Source organism: Poromitra crassiceps, assembly GCF_964638095.1.
Source record: "Poromitra crassiceps genome assembly, chromosome: 8".
Classification (NCBI taxonomy): Eukaryota; Metazoa; Chordata; class Actinopteri; order Beryciformes; family Melamphaidae; genus Poromitra; species Poromitra crassiceps.
The window spans coordinates 40,004,814-40,022,313 of NC_139629.1; the positions used below are offsets into that span (position 1 = coordinate 40,004,814).

A 17,500-nucleotide genomic window follows, 5' to 3' on the forward strand; every position below is an offset into this window, starting at 1 on the left:
GAAGACCTAAGGCATCCATTGGTGCCAACCACCGAACAGTCTGGTCTTAGCCGAATCTCTGGCCTACAAGCAGCAGGTCCGGCTGGATCCACAGAACGTTTTGGTCCTTCTAGCCGGATATCAGCGTTTGCCCTTGCCAGCGAGTACGACAGAGAAGGAGGTCGTCCGAAGCATCTGATACGTCCACCACGTTGTTTGGATGACTACAAGGTGGACTTCATCCACCAGAGACACTGCGGCGCGACACCCCCAGGCATGGCCCACTATAGGCATGGGCAAGAAGAGGCATGGGAGGTTCCCCCCTATGTTTCACCCTACCGCAACCAGTCCCGACGGGATGCTGATCTTACAGAGCAGGACCTGTACCATGGCTGTGGTGGAAGGTACGTTCCTGAGCCCCAGCTAGCCTGTGGTCTTCACGGAGGGAGACACCACGAGGAGACCCACAGGGAATCCCCCGCATCTCACCATAGGTGCCAGGAGCGAAGGGCACCACCTAGGAGATGCCAAGATGGGTTCCTAGAGCTCAGAGAGGGGAACGAGGGACTACAGCAGTCCCACCAAGACCTGTGCACAGGGCTCTGTGCAGAGCTTCGGGCCAGCAATCCAAGGACACCATTCAACAGTAGTGCATCCAGCCACAGCAGATCCATTAAGCGTACAGCAGCCTCTATTGGCATGCATCCTTCCCAGGCTGTCTGCAGTGTCCAATCTGCAATCTTGGGAGAGAGAATAAAGCAGTTGGAGCTTGAAGATCTCCGCCGTCAGATCGAGGATGAGGTCGATGCTGATATGGAATGTAAATGGCTGGACGACAAAGCCAAGGAAGCTCAGTGGCTCCAAGAAGAGGCCCTCAAAGCTAAAGAGGCGATCGCTAAGTGGCTGGAGAGACAGCGGCGCTTAATGAAAGCAGAACAGAACTTTGAAATAGCCAAGCTTGTTTCCTCCATGCTTCGAGATGGCCAGGCAGCTTCTTCACCTGAGCCTCCCGGTACGTCAGACAGTTTCCTAGACATTTCTCAGGCAGTGTGTCCACGCCAGGCTGACGCACTCCAGTCCACTCACCAAAGACTCACCCGAGCGGTCCGAGACCTACAGGGCAGAAAACCAGAAGCACTGAGCATGGAACAATGGAAGGCCTTCAACCCAAAGGAGAAGAAGCAATATGACAGGGAGTTCCTTCTGGGCTTACAGTTTATCTCTGCCAGCATGAACAAGCCTGAGGGTCTGCCAGCCATCAGTGATGTTGTATTAGACAAGGCTAATAAGACCCCTCAACTGGACCATCAACTGGACCACAGTCGTCTACCAGGGATGAACTGCGGCAGGCCTGGCATGGAAGGAGACAGAGGACCAGGAAAGGGGGAACAACGGCCGGAAGGCCGGTTCGGGTGGCCGTCCTCCGAGATTCACGAGATTCCTCCGAGAGAACGCACGCCCCTGCGCAGAGAGGCCACGCCCCTGTGCAGAGAGGTCACGCCCCTGCACAGAGAGGTCACGCCCCTGCGCAGAGAGGCCACGCCCCTGTGCAGAGAGGTCACGCCCCTGTGCCGAGAGGTCACGCCCCTGCACAGAGAAGCCACGCCCCTGTGCAGAGAGGTCACGCCCCTGCACAGAGAAGCCACGCCCCTGTGCAGAGAGGTCACGCCCCTGTGCAGAGAGGTCACGCCCCTGCACAGAGAAGCCACGCCCCTGTGCAGAGAGGTCACGCCCCTGCACAGAGAAGCCACGCCCCTGCGCAGAGAGGCCACGCCCCTGCTGCGAGAGGTCCTATCGCCAACTAGGGCTGTCAATCTTCCTCAGTAATCCAATTTGACTTTCAGTGCTTTATTATTTGAATATTTGATTTTTATTCTATTTTTTATGACATTTTAATTTGACCTATATAGGCTTAAAAGCCTAATAATCTGCATGTTATTGTTATGTACTGTTCTGTCCACTAGAGGGCAGTCCAACCACTCAAATGTCCTGTTGTAACATTGACCATTGAACGAGATCACACGAGAAGACTATCTTAAATGTACTATTAAACTTGTTGATTAAATGTGCGGTGACTGTTACATCCATCTGTGGTCAAGGCGATCTTTTCTTCACTGATCATCTTTCCGATGTTGTGTTGCAACTGAGCCCAACTGAACCCAGCAAACTCACGTGAACAATTAGCTCTTGTGGCTACTCTCCATACAGAAGCTAGACCATTTTATTTTCCAAATAAAAGCGCTAATGTATTACTGCATGACTCACTGCGGGTTAAAATGGTCTTTTCAAAGGCACAACGTTATGTTCATTTAAAACAGGTTTCTATGAAAATGGTTTTTCTTTTTTCCTCTTTGGTACTTTGGTACACAAAAAAACATTGCAATGGTACTTTTATTTTGAGAGTTGTAACGGGAAGTTTCCGTTCTATTCTGGCTGACTTGACAGCTGTCAGGCTTTTAGAGTGTTGTTGTCTTTGATGTTGTAATTGAGTCTTCCACTCCTCTCTGTATTACAGTATTCACGTGTGCCTTGGTATCAGAAATATCTATTGTATGAAGAAAGACTAGCTATTTGATGGCTTTTGCCTCATTGCCTCTCATTGGATATTGACGGGCTCCACATGCATGTGAGTTGATGTGGGAGTGATTAATTAATATGCGCGACATTAATGGCAGGCACTTAACGCAGATGATGTGTTTTTAGCAACTTGTTATCTTGTTTGTTGAATGCCAATGAATTCACTTGTGCCATCAGGCTGTATTGGGGTAGTTGAATGCTCCCGGTGCAGGGAGATAGTCTGACTACTGCTGTGTTAATGCACTGCGTGCTCATGAGATTATCATTATGATTCCAGAGTCAGAAAACTTTAAGGCTATGAGTGATTGAAGCTTATTTTGCCCTGTCTGCTTTTATTTGGAGGCTAGAAACGGAAGTGGTTGTGTTATTTGCCGTGTTCTTGACACTGCCTCTGCTTCTCTCTGCGGCCGTCATTGCCACACACCTGTGAATAAATCTCACGGCATCTCGTTCAAACTTTACTCCAGTTGTTATTTTCCATGAAGAGTGCAACAGTTACATGACCTTACAGCCGGCGTTAAATCATCCAAAATGAACATGAAAAAGGAGACACGCTAACGCACGCTATCAAACGCACGCACGCTATCAAACGCACGCACGCTATCAAACGCACGCACGCTATCAAAAGAGAACCAGTCAATCCACCCGAGGGCTTTCACTCATCATTCATAGGTGCCGCTGCAGCGGACCAGGACGATCGCCCCGTAGCGGAATCTGGGGCCTTCATGGTCCATTGAGAGATGCCCGACCCGTGTTCTAAGGCGGAGTGGGGCGAGCCCAGATCGGCTGACTTATAAACCTCCCGAGACTCCTTGCTTACTCTCTCTCTCTCTCTCTCTCTCTCTCCCTCTCTCTCAGCTCCCAACCCTTGTGCCTCCAGCCCCTGCTCCCACCTGTGTCTCATCAACTTCAACCAGACCTTCTCCTGTGCCTGTCCACACCTCATGAAGCTGCAGCCTGACAAACGCACCTGCAAAGGTAATGCTACAACAGATGCTGACCATAGAGTCTCTAGACTGTCTAAAAATATGGATGTCATGACAGCTCCTCAAAAGTGAAGCCAAAACATCTCGAAAACATCTGGCTGCAGTATAGGTCTATTAGAATATGGGCTGTCTGTAAATATCAATAGGTCTTAAATGCCGCCCCCCTCCATGCTCCGGGTTAGTGGACAGGACATGAGCCAAACGACAAAATCAAAGTACATGTCAGATAGATTTTTCCCAAAGAAGGTTTCTGTCATATCACGCTGATGTATGTTCAAGTGCTCATTCTTCTGATAACTTTGTTTTTATATCGTTATTTGACGATCTAAAAGGCTGATTGACAGCTGTGACGGCCACTCTCAAACCTCCGTCAGACGGCATGACGGCTGAGGTGGCTCCTGACTCATGCAAATTGTCACACAAGCAAGATGGCGGCTCGCTGAAACCAGATATTTTGGCTTCCTTTTTGCATAGCGGTAGGAAGCGGGAATGCGTCGCCCCCTATATATATACCGTCAATGATCTTGACACACACACACACACACACACACACACACACACACACACACAGACAGTGCTGTCATACATAATCCATGTCTTTGAAGAGTAAAAGGACAGGCTCTCTCTTTGCTCTCAGGACTGTCATGACCGGTATGGTGCGCTCCGCTCTGTCATGACCGGTATGGTGCGCTCCGCTCTGTCATGACCGGTATGGTGCGCTCCGCTCTGTCATGACCGGTATGGTGCGCTCCGCTCTGTCATGACTGGTATGGTGCGCTCCGCTCTGTCATGACCGGTATGGTGCGCTCCGATCTGTCATGACCGGTATGGTGCGCTCCGCTCTGTCATGACCGGTATGGTACGCTCCGCTCTGTCATGACCGGTATGGTACGCTCCGCTCTGTCATGACCGGTATGGTACGCTCCGCTCTGTCATGACCGGTATGGTGCGATCTGCTCTGTCATGACCGGTATGGTACGCTCCGCTCTGTCATGACCGGTATGGTACGCTCCGCTCTGTCATGACCGGTATGGTACGCTCCGCTCTGTCATGACCGGTATGGTGCGCTCCGCTCTGTCATGACCGGTATGGTACGCTCCGCTCTGTCATGACCGGTATGGTGCGATCTGCTCTGTCATGACCGGTATGGTGCCCTCCGATCTGTCATGACCGGTATGGTGCACTCCGCTCTGTCATGACCGGTATGGTGCGCTCCGCTCTGTCATGACCGGTATGGTGCGCTCCGCTCACGAGCCCTGATTGGCTGTCATCTATCATGAAAGCAGATCTGATGACATCTCCTCCGTTTGTGCCGCGCAGCCTCCTTTAATTTCATTCCCGTCTCATTCCATATCAAAGGCTGTCATAAGTAATAAGTGCTAAAGTCTTCATTTATTGAAGTGCGATTGATTTTGTGAGTGGGGTTCATAATAGTCTGATGGCTAGCTTTGTGCGTGTGTGTGTGTGCATGTGTGTGTGCGTGTGCGCGTGTGCATGTGCGCGCGTGTGTGTGTGCGTGTGTGTGCGTGTGTGTGTGTGTGTGTGTGTGTGTGTGTGTGTGTGTGTGTGTGCACACACTCATCCCCATGTTTCCATCTCGATGTTTAGCATTTCGACAGAACAATCATCGTCTCTGCAGTGTAAATGTGAGCATAATTGGATTAGAGGGCCTCTGATGCATTCCTCATGAACAGAGCCCGAGCAAACCGGGGCAGTACTGCTCAGAACTGGGTCACATCCGCCGCCAGAGCTACAGATATAACAATGGTTCTATGAATTCTGGACTGACTGTTTTCACCACCTCTTGAAACGAGGGGATGGAACCCCAGGAGATTGGCCCCCGGTTAAATACTCCCTGCTTCTCTGAGGTGTAGTGGGAGGGCGAGGAGTCCAAACAGAGGCACCAGTCTTGATGAATGATTACGGGGATACGTAGTAAAGGAGGAGTTTGCACCTCCTCCTTACTCCCGTAATCATAATTTGCCTGTAGGAAGTTAGAAGGGACAAACGTCATGATGACAGAGGTTTATATATACAAGCGCATTGCTGCCCCAAGTCTTCCAAGCTCCTCCGTGACTCTTGGTATAAACACTCGAACCTGCATGTGTGCGACATTGGATAATATCCAGTGTTATGCGCTGCCTGTCTTATCAGTTATCACAAAACCTTTTTTAGAACTAAGAAGTACACACACAGGTGAGATTAGTGTTAGTCACAAAACTATATTTGTTAGTGACAAAACTGTATTTGTAGAGCTCTTATATATTCCTTCCAGCAATGAGAAGTTATTGAAATTCAACAGAAATTAAAGCCTTTCTGCCTTCTTTTACCTCTCCTTCTCATTCGGAGATTACTTACGGTAGATCTTCATTCCATTAATAAAAAAGTGATAAGAAGTGATTCAAATCTTTCCTACTGCCCGTGTTTGTCTCTGCCATCTTCTCCTCTCCAGAGTCCCGCAAGTTCCTCCTTTACGCTCGTCAGATCGAGATTCGGGGCGTGGATATCGACAACCCCTACTATAACTACATCATCTCCTTCACCGTGCCGGACATCGACAACGTGACGGTGGTGGACTATGATGCTGTGGAGCATCGCATCTACTGGTCAGACGTCCGCACCCAGACCATCAAGAGAGCCTTCATCAATGGCACTGGGGTGGAGACTGTAGTGTCTGCTGGTGAGAACAATCCCATGAATATCTGTTGGACCCCCCCCCCCCCCCCCCCAAAGAAAAATAAATAAATTTAGATGTCCAAAATATTAAAATATATAACAATTTAAAAAGTATATATCCAAAATGTAATTTTGTATTCATCTGAGAGCTTGTTTCAGCCCAAGAAACTCTTCAAATCCCATAGTATATAAAAAGACAAGAATCAATCTAAAAAGAAGTTGTTTTTTGTCCAAAGTCCAGAAAAGTTAGCTTTTTGGAGATGTAGGATTTCCATTCAACCCTAACAACTTTCTTTGTGGTTCTGACATTTCCCAGACCTCCCCAACGCCCATGGCCTGGCAGTAGACTGGGTGTCCAGGAACCTCTTCTGGACCAGCTATGATGCCAATAAGAAGCAGATAAATGTGGCCAGACTGGATGGCTCCTTCAAGAATGCTGTGATCCAGGGCCTGGACAAGCCCCACTGTCTGGTGTTGCACCCTATCCTGGGGTGAGTGTTGGGGCTGCGCTCAATTCCAAATCTGAATTCCTCATCCTCTCTTGTGCTCTTTCGTTATTTTCCTACATGTGAAACATGTCTAATCTCTCATGCCATGCAGGAAGCTGTACTGGACGGATGGAGACAACATTAGCATGGCTAACATGGATGGTAGCAACCACACCACACTGTTCACCAATCAGAAAGGACCAGTAGGTGAGTGGCTGAACTCCTACTGTACCTCTGCAAGCAAACGATTGACTCCAAATAATACTGAATATATATATATATATATATATATATATATATATATATATATATATATATATATATATATATATTAAAAACAAATGCAGTCATGGAGTGAGCAAATGAGTGTGATGGATAGCATATGAAAATTAGTTTGTTATGCATTAATTATCTATTGATTCTGTCCACCCAGGCCTCTCTATTGACTATAAAAATGAGCAACTGTACTGGGTCAGCTCAGGGAACAGCACTATCTGCCGCTGTGAGCTGGACGGATCTAAACTGGAGGTCCTGGAGGCGGCTAGGGGCAAACTGACAAAGGCTACTGCACTGGCTATTATGGGTGAGGAGGAAAGCATAATATTTTCAACACATTCTCTTTGTTTTATGACTAATCTTTCTGATGTGCAATCTGAGAGTGTGTAGTGTCTTTGGTCATCTCAAAATGACATATGAGGTTCCATATGCCATGTTATCAGATAACAGCTGACAACATCTCCCCTGCCTTTAGGAGACAAGCTGTGGTGGGCAGACCAGGGAACGGACCAGATAGGAACCTGTGACAAGAAGGACGGGGGGAACTGGAAGGTGCTGCGAAACAACACGTCCCCCATGATGCACATGAGGATATATGATGAGGCTGAGCAAAGAGGTAAGAAATACATGTTAAAACACTGAGAAGGAATGCTCTAGAGAGGCAAAGTGACCGCCCACATAACATTTCACTCAGACCAAAACGTAAAAAAAAAAAAATGCGGATTTAAAGAAAATATTTTTTTGACGTAGTTTTTATTAACACTTTGAGTGCCACGGCCCTTGGGCAAAAGGTTGCTTGCTGTGCCACATAGGCCGCAATGCATTTTAAAACAGTCATGTAATTTTTTTAATAATTACTATGTAAACACTGAACACGCACAAATAACGATGAGACTCTCTTCTATCACCTGCAAAAAAAAGTTTATTGATCCCATTTTCCGTTCTTTAGTTATGAGCCGGAGAAGATAGCTTGATTGAAGCAAAAACATCCCTTTTTTTCTACGAGCTGAGATAATGAGCCTTTTGTGAAATTAAACATTTCAAGCACATCACTGACTCTGAAGCTAATTTTCTGATGTCTGGGTCTGTCTGGGTGAAGTGTATGCTGCTCTGCTGCTCTGCGTGCTCCCCCCCCCCCCCCCCCCCTCAACTGCACACGCCTCCTGGGTGTGTCTTATGTGTCTGGTGGCTCTCAGTCTCTGCTGAGTTTGCTGCGCACACACAGTGAATGGTGCGCGACATTCAGCTTTTTGGTTCCGCGTGTGTTTGTCACGGGCTGGCATGCTTCCAGTTCGGAATAATAAGGCTGATTATGTGAATGTGCTGTTGCAGCGTACATGGAGGTGCTCAGTTGTGACAGCGGATGCTGCTGCTGGGGGCACAGCTGGCGTTGTGCTCGTTTATGGAGGCACGTCGATGCATACGGACGGATGCGATGCGATTTCCTCATTTTCCCCAGTGACTATTTCTGTGTGTTTGGCTCCTTTTTCTCTGATCAGGAGAGTGCTGTCGCCACCTAATGGGTTTGTAAAATAGGTTATCGACCTCCAATAGCTACAATATTGTTAGAGGCGACGTAAGAAGCTTAGATCGACACCCCCCCGTCAAAAAAACAATTTGGAGTTATGACGCCATTTGGCGTCGCTGGCACTGTACGGTAAATTTCTAATGACGCCATATGGCGTCGCTGGCACTGAACGTGTTAAGTTTTGGTCCCAGTGAAATGTTCTATGGCCTCTCCCGATTCTAAATATAGCTGAACCATTTGGTTTGACCAAGTAAAACTATTTTTTATAAGCATTTTACGAAATATCTATGGGACAATAAATGGCGGATGAAAAGCTCTGGTACAGTGCTGAAGCAGGAAGTAGGCTGTCACTTTGCCTCTCTATTGAAGTAACAGTGTTATAGTCACATCACATTTGCATGTACTTTTCATTGCTTGAGTTAGCCTGTACTGTAGGTGCTGGATGGGGGAGGTTCCCTGGGTAAGACTCTACAATAACTGTCATCAAATCTACGCAGTAACAGGATAGTATTAGAGGTTTTGGAAAGTCAATTTAGAATACTTTTGCAATTGATCACTTACTTGAATAATGAAATTGCCTTCTTGCCAATGTAAAAACCCACCTGTTTTGTGCGCTAAGTAGGTTAAAGCAAACAAAAAAAGGGGGGGGGGGGGAGAGCTTATTTGCAAATCTATCAACTCAGGAGTGATTTTCTCAGGGTCTCTAACTGATTTGCCCTCTCTCTTGTTCTTAGTAGACGGTATCAACCTGTGCAATAACAACAATGGAGGCTGCTCTCAGCTGTGTCTGCCCACCTCACCCACCACCTGGTCCTGCATGTGTACCGCCGGGTACAGCCTCAAGACGGGACAGCAGTCCTGCGAGGGTAAGATACCACCACTGCTTCACAGCTACTGTCACACCAACAGGAGATGTAGATGTACTCGGTATGGAGGGGTGGGCAACTATTCTTCATGGGGGGTCACATGAGGAACCCAGATTGTTGCCAGGGGCCGAACAAATATTGTCATGCCGTAACCCATGGATGGGCAACTTTGATGATAGAGGGCCACAAAAAAATGTCCTCTTCTACCAGGTTTTGCTGAGGGCCGAACGGCGCCAGCGCGAAAAATGTTGGGGCATTTGAAGCCAGGTTTAGAGGAATAACTCATTTTAAATTAACAGTTGTGATGTCATTATTCAGTCTTAACCACCAATATTTGATCCTTTTCTCACTCACTGCTATGTCACCACCTACTCTCCCTGCAGGGCTTGAAATTAACTTTTTTGACCACCTGCCAATATGGCTGCTAGATTTTAAAGTCACAGCCAATTAGAATTTCCACTAGCCGAAATGTTTTTCTTGAAATAAACCAGAATATGAGTGGGTTAATTTAAGCATAAGTATCAGTAAGTGGCCCGGGAATCTCAAAGCCTGTGTTGAACAAAAATGCACTCTTGAAGCTAAATAAATCCAAAACCAACGAGTTAATTATTTAAATTTCTACTTCAATGTAGAACAGTCATTTCTTACACATGAGATTACTTTTAGCCTTTTAGTCATAAAGATTATTGAAAGATATTCCATATTCCAGACTGAAATGCTATAACAGAAGTCGAGTATTGGCCAGAATGACATGAACATTTGGACACTTATTCAGCGGGTATCTTGCATGTTGCGTTCAGGTACACTGTAAAAAAAAATATATATATATATTTTTTTTAAATTCCATCGCGGCCCATGTGTGTCCTAATACAACAACCTCTCATTCTGTCTCTGAGCAGGTATGGGCTCTTTCCTGCTTTACTCTGTCCATGAGGGAATCAGAGGGATTCCACTGGACCCGGCGGACAAGTCCGATGCCCTGGTGCCGGTGTCGGGCACCTCTTTGGCGGTCGGCATCGACTTCCATGCCGGTGAGCAACACCGAGGTCACAGCAGTAACGAGAAGGCCTCCCCTGAACGAGAAGGCCTCCCCTGAAAGGGATTTTATAGCTGTCGTTATCCCAGCGAATCGCTACGGTATTCGACACTAATGGAGCTCTGCCTTTTTTCAGAGAACGACACCATCTACTGGGTGGACATGGGCCTGAGCACCATCAGCAGGGCTAAGAGAGATCAGACGTGGAGAGAAGACGTGGTTACTAACGGCATCGGCAGGGTGGAGGGCATCACCGTCGACTGGATAGCAGGTCTAGTCAAAGCATACGTTCATACTACCGTAGTCAAGTCATGTTTATTTGTATAGCACATTTCATACACAGAGGCAATTCAAAGTGCTTCACATAAAATGGTTGACAGGAGAATAAAAGAAGAGAATAAAATGGACATTTAAAAGCATCACAACAAAACTTTAAAAAAATAGTATAAAAAGTGCATTAAGCAACAGGCGCAGCGCAGTACACTTTTTTCTCCCACCCCCATGCTGTTCATTCAAGACTGGACTATTTTTTCATGTTCAACACAGAGAGACATAGAATCATAGACTGTGATATAGGAGTTAAGGACATATCGGACCATGCAGGTGTATATTTAACCCTACATTTGGACAACAAAGCTAAAGAAACGACATGGAGACTCAATACTAGCCTCATTAATGACCCTCTGTTCAAGGAGTTCATTAAGGTGGAATTTAAAAACTACTTGGATCAGAACACTACTGAGGGAATTTCTCCTAGTACTTTATGGGATGCTGCTAAAGCAGTAATCAGAGGAAAAATTATAATGTGGTCATCGATAAAGAAAAAGGAAAAACAAAAACATTTAAAGGACTTACTGGAGGAACTAAAAAATTTAGAAACCAGACATATGGAACTCAATGACCCCCTCTTGCTGAGGCAAATAATTATAACTAAACAAAAAATAAACAAAATATATGACAAACAGGTGGAAATTAAGGTGAAATTTATTAAACAAAGGTATTACGAGAACGGTCCAAGAGCAAAGAAATTATTAGCTTGGCGGATACGTAGACAACAGGCCGAGAGATCCATTTACAAAGTTAAAGACCCCCATACTGGCACGATGTGTTACAAATTAGAAGAAATACAACAATCTTTTGAAAAATATTATAAAGACCTATACACACAACCCGAAGGCGCTAATCCCTCATCCATTACTAAATTTCTTGATTCACTTGATTTACCATCAATCGGGATCGAAGGAAATGAAACAATGACACGCATGATAACACAAATGGAGATAGAAAATGCCATTGCAAGACTCAAAACAAGCAAAATGGCAGGAATGGACGGATATCCGGCGGAGTGGTATAAGACATTTAGTGACGTAATAACACCTACACTCTTGACGTGCTTCAACTACACGCTTAAGGGGGGAGAGATACCCATCTCTTGGAAACAAGCAATGATATCGGTAATTCCTAAAACTGGCAAAGACAAGACAGAATGTAGCTCCTATAGGCCGATATCAGTACTAAATATAGATTATAGACTATATGCCTCAATACTAATGAAAAGGCTTGAGAACATAATTCCAAATCTAATTGATGAAGACCAGACTGGATTCGTTAAAAACAGACAGACACAAGATAATGTGAGACGCACTTTACACCTGGTTGAACATATGAGCAATGGTATTGAAAAATCTATTGTTCTCAGCCTTGATGCCGAAAAGGCGTTTGACTCAGTCAGATGGGATTACCTGTATTTAGTATTGCAACGTTTTGGCTTCAACAGTGACGTAATTGAATGTCTGAAGTGTCTATATCACTCTCCCTCCGCCAGGGTTAAAATAAACGGCAGTCTTGCCAGAACTGTCATGCTTGAAAGGGGGTGTCGCCAGGGGTGTCCCTTAAGCCCCGCCCTCTTCGCACTATTTATCGAACCCCTCGCACAAGCAATTAGAGAAGATGTGGAAATAACAGGGATATTGGTCGGAGGAAAGGAATACAAAATATGCTTATATGCAGACGACGTTCTGTTGACCCTCACCAACCCAGACACAAGTCTACCTAAACTAATGTCCCGTCTAAAAGATTTTGGTCGATACTCAGGGTACAAATTGAACATGCAAAAAACACAAACATTCACATACAATTACTCTCCACACATAGAAATACAGAGACTATGTCATTTTAAATGGGAAAACAACACCATTAAATACTTAGGGGTCGTAATACCAAAAGACCTGTCCACCATCTACAAAGTTAATTTCCCCCCTATTACAAAGGAGATCTGCGTTGATTTAAAAAGATGGGCCCTATTACCACTGGACATGCATAATCGAATAGATACAGTCAAAATGAACATTCTACCACGACTGCTCTTCCTTTTCCAATCACTCCCAATAGAAATACCCCCTCACCAGTTTAACGACTGGAGGAGAATGATCTCGGCATTCATATGGAGAGGTCAAAAGCCCAGGATTAAATTTAACACCTTACAGTTGTCCAAAGAAAAAGGGGGATTATCTCTCCCATGTCTAGAAGACTATTATAAGGCGGCTCAACTGAGATATTTGATTAATTGGTGCAACCCACTTTATAGCGCAAAATGGAAAGACTTGGATCAGAGTCAGTTACCTATACCGATTCAAGCACTGATAGGAGATAGAACTCTTTATTTAACTCACTCGAGGAATCTGAATGATTGGACAAAAACTCCCTTGGATACTTGGTTTAAAGAATGCCGCAAACTAAAATTAGATAGGAATGCACGAATGCTCAGATGGGTGTTTCATGATAGGGATTTTAAACCTGCTCAGTTGGATGGGAGGTTTGGGCAATGGACTACTAGGGGTATTACGGCATACTGTTCCATTTCCTCCAGCAGTGGACTGGACAGCTTCCAACAGCTCTCAGACAAGTATGGTTTAGAAAAACAGGATCTTTACAGATACTTTCAGGTCAGGCACCACTTTGACAGAAATGTTAGAATTACCCAGGAAACTGAAATGAACTTGATTGAGTTACTCATTGAAGCTTATAAGTCCAACCCTCAGAAAAAACTGGTTGCCAGAATCTACTCATGTTTACAATCTTCCAAGACTCACTCCACAATGTATGTTAAATCAAAATGGGAGAAAGAAGCGAATATGTCTCTTACAGAGGAGGAGTGGTTTAATATATGTAAAACACAGGTACACACGTCAAGTTCGGGTCAATGGAGAGAATTTGTATGGAAAAATTTTATCAGGTTTTTTATCACCCCAAAGATAAAACAGAGACAGATTGGCAACACAGATCATGGTCACTGCTGGAGGAAATGTAACAACACCATGGCCGACCACTTTCATACTTTTTGGGACTGTGCTGTAATTCAACCATACTGGCTGGGAGTAGTAGCTGAGATAAACACAATAATGGGCCTAAGGCTTAACCACGATTTTAGTACAATTTACTTATGCAATATACCACACAAGCTCAATTCACATGATAGATACCTTCTCCACATACTGCTCGCAGCCAGTAAAAAAGCTATAACGAGGAAGTGGTTGAATGTAGAACCTCCAACGAGATCAGAGTGGATAGGGCTGGTAAAGGAAATTTACAAAATGGAAAGTCTGACCTTTTCTTTGAGATTATGCATGGACAAATTTGTCAACCACTGGATGAGATGGTCTCTGTATCTGGGTAGTTCAAAGGACCTCTGTGAGGGGTAACCTACAGGTGATCCAATCACTCTGTATACCGTGTTTTTGGTTTTGTTTTATTTTATTTTTCCTCTCCCATTCTCTCCATGTGATAATCCCCATGGGATGTGATTATTGTCTCATATGCAACCCACAACAACTCTGTAAACTAGATGTGAAGAAGATGGATGTGCTCCTTCAAGACCTGTTATTATTTTATTTTATTTGAATTTGTAACAGTTCCTTCCACTGATGTCTGTCTTTGTTATGTGCACTGTACCTGTATGTCTGTTCTTTTGCACTTGCAAATGGAAAAACTGAATAAAAACAAAGTAAAAAAAAAAAAAAAAGCAACAGGCGCAGCAGTTGCAAAAAGAGCTAAAAACTTATAGAGGACTCATTGGGTTTGCATAATAGAATAAATCAATTTATCTATATTTAGTCCCCCGACATCATGACTATATAAGAAACATGACTACACACACATAAAACTCTGGGTCTGGGTACGGTGTCCTCTTTTAAGCTCCCCTTACGCGTGCGTCCCTCCTGACGCATCACCTCACCACCTCTTGTGAGTACATCCGTATTACGGAACCATCCCCCAGACCTGCAGCTTTTAGCAGTAATTGCAATCACCTATGTTTTAAAACCAATTGTATAATAGTGATTGAGAAACAGCTGTCAGCAGTTAAAAGCGTTAAAGTAAAAAATACTATCCAACATGCACATGTTGTACCAATGTACTGTACATATACATCACAGAGAAAGGACCACACATAGTTGGTTGACATGCTTCTTCTTTCATAGGGAATATTTACTGGACAGACCAAGGCTTCGATGTGATCGAGGTGGCCAGATTGAATGGCTCCTTCCGCTATGTGGTCATTTCCCAGGGCCTGGACAAGCCCCGCGCCATCACTGTCCACCCAGTGAAAGGGTAAGGCTCGTGGTCAAGGGTTGAGTTATGCCTCCTATTGTGTCGTTGGAGCTTTGGCACTATATACTTTCTTTTTTGCATCCTTCTAAAATGTATTTTTAAATCGTCTCCTCTCGCCTGTCCCCGTGCGCAGGTATCTGTTCTGGACTGAATGGGGTCAGTACCCTCGTATCGAGCGCTCTCGGTTGGATGGCACCCAGAGGTTGGTCTTGGTCAATGTCAGCATCAGCTGGCCCAATGGCATCTCCATCGACTACCAGGTCTGGATCACGAGCGACACCGTACCACTTCCTTCCCTCACACATTTGTCAGTATTAGGAGAAGATCGTGACCGTGTCTAGTTGAAATTGAATCCCCTTGTGTTTAAACTGACCTGTCAAGGGTAAGAACATGAATGGCACATGGCAGAATCATACATGTACCGGTAGTATGTATGACCAATAGATTGTTTACTCTGGTGCTCCATGCTTTAAGTGTTGTGTTAAGTGATTGTATGCAATTCACATTAACCAAAGTAAGTAGGCTCACCATATTATAGTAATAAAACTTTACAACTGTAGATTCATAAATTTTTAAAAATGAAATATTAACTTTATAGCTGATGTGGCCACAGTTTATTTTTGGAGATATTGCCAGCGAGCAACCATTTTGTCCACTGTGCAGTTTTGAGCAAGTCCCTTCTGGCACAACACATTCACTTCCTTTGGAATAACAGGAGCCCCACTTCAAAGCTGCACCTTATTTTTTGTGTCAAATTCCGGCTGCCAAACTGCCAAAAGTAGCCGCAAGTAATTTCTTTTCTTTTTTTGTTGTTGCTAATGCTACTCATGCACAATTTCTCCAACATAGTGTATGCTAAAGTGTTGGCATGGAGTTGTTGACCAATGAGCCAATCTCCCAAAACTTTCCCTGAAATTGCTTAGCTAGTTTTGCCTCATTTGCATTTTGAAAGTGTGACCTTTCTGGAACGCTCCACATTGTGTGACTTGTGTCTTGTGTCCACACACACAGGAGGGTCTGCTGTACTGGTGCGATGCCAGGACAGACAAGATCGAGCGCATCAACCTGGAGACGGGAGAGAACAGGGAGCTGGTGCTGCCTAACAACAACATGGATATGTTTGCTGTCTCTGTCTTTGAGGAATACATCTATTGGAGTGATAGGTCAGTTAAAGTCCGTGGAAACCAGATTTTTATTTATTTATTATTTAGCATTTTGAGTTCATCACATCACAGAAACCTATGTTAATAAGCCACCAGCCAAATTTGAACGATGATGAACGTCGCAAAGTATATACATTTAGGTTTGACAGTCATGGCAAAAGTCATGAGAATCAATTAGATTTTAGAGTGTATTTTCTCCCGCGGACTGTGTGGGCGTGTCCCGTCTGCAGCAGGTCTCCTCTCTCTCTCTCGGAGGAGACCTGCTGGAGGAGACCTGCTCGGAGGAGAGAGAAGGAGAGAGAGAGAGAACGAAAGAGAGATGGAGTGTGTGTGTGTGTGTGTGTGTGTGTGTCAGTGTGTCAGTGTGTGTGTGCGCGCGTGCATGCGCGTGTGTGATTCAATTAAATCTTATGACGTGATAAGATCATGCATTTTAGCACCGCGCGCACCGCTCTCTTCAATGAGGAAATGGAAATCCAGACCTTGTAGAAAAGTGTCGATTTTTGGGGTTAGGGTTGAAAGTAATGTCAACTACTTTCTGAGGCACACAATTACTCACATAAGACCCTAAATTTAATAGTTAGAAGGTTTTTGTGGATTTTGGTTTCCAGGGACTTTAAGCTATTCGGTTTATTCATTACTTCACTTGTTCTCAAACCTTTTCACGTCAAGGACCCCTAAACTAAACTGACACAAATTAGATCACAGACCCCCAATTGATTTGTCCCAGGGTCCCCCCATCTGTTTTATATTACAGAAAGTATTATGAAAAACCCATTATCGAAACAGTCATACATTCTGTCATTGCGTACTTATGGATAGAATTATAATGACAATAAATGATTCCCCTTTTTGCTGGGGACCCCCTGGAACCCGCTCAAGGACCCCTGGGGGTCCCCGGACCCCACTTTGAGAACCACTGCATTACTTCAATCAACCCCTTTTTTCCACCTATCTAAACTCATTGTTGTAAACTCAGTCATTTGTAAGATTTCATTTAGTATCTTTCTTATTCTAAGATTTCATATTGTGTCTTTCTTATTCTAAGATTTCATATTGTATCTTTCTTATTGTAAATTGGCTGACAGAGTTGTTGTCTTTTGTCCAGGACTCATGCCAATGGCTCCATCAAGAGAGGCAACAAAGACAACGCTACAGACTCTGTCCAGCTCAGGACTGGCATCGGTGTACAGCTGAAAGACATCAAGGTTTTCAACAGAGCCAGGCAGCAAGGTAGAAACAGACACACACACACACACACACACACACACACACACACACACACACACACACACACACACACACACACACACACAC

General features: G+C 44.8%; 1 protein-coding gene across 1 annotated transcript in view; it reads left to right on the top strand.

Moving 5' to 3' along the window:
• LOC310780707 (low-density lipoprotein receptor-related protein 1-like) overlaps positions 1 to 17,500 on the top strand; it is a gene marked incomplete at its 5' end in the record, with an annotated part of 157,296 nt that overhangs the window by 96,479 nt on the left and 43,317 nt on the right. The window contains 13 exons of the mRNA XM_083641218.1: positions 3,415 to 3,534; positions 5,995 to 6,222; positions 6,535 to 6,709; positions 6,819 to 6,913; positions 7,140 to 7,289; positions 7,458 to 7,598; positions 9,248 to 9,376; positions 10,276 to 10,407; positions 10,549 to 10,683; positions 14,891 to 15,020; positions 15,154 to 15,280; positions 16,032 to 16,183; positions 17,292 to 17,416. Of these exons, the coding sequence (XP_083497344.1) occupies positions 3,415 to 3,534; positions 5,995 to 6,222; positions 6,535 to 6,709; positions 6,819 to 6,913; positions 7,140 to 7,289; positions 7,458 to 7,598; positions 9,248 to 9,376; positions 10,276 to 10,407; positions 10,549 to 10,683; positions 14,891 to 15,020; positions 15,154 to 15,280; positions 16,032 to 16,183; positions 17,292 to 17,416 (1,839 nt within the window). The remainder of the gene's footprint in view (positions 1 to 3,414; positions 3,535 to 5,994; positions 6,223 to 6,534; positions 6,710 to 6,818; positions 6,914 to 7,139; positions 7,290 to 7,457; positions 7,599 to 9,247; positions 9,377 to 10,275; positions 10,408 to 10,548; positions 10,684 to 14,890; positions 15,021 to 15,153; positions 15,281 to 16,031; positions 16,184 to 17,291; positions 17,417 to 17,500) is intronic.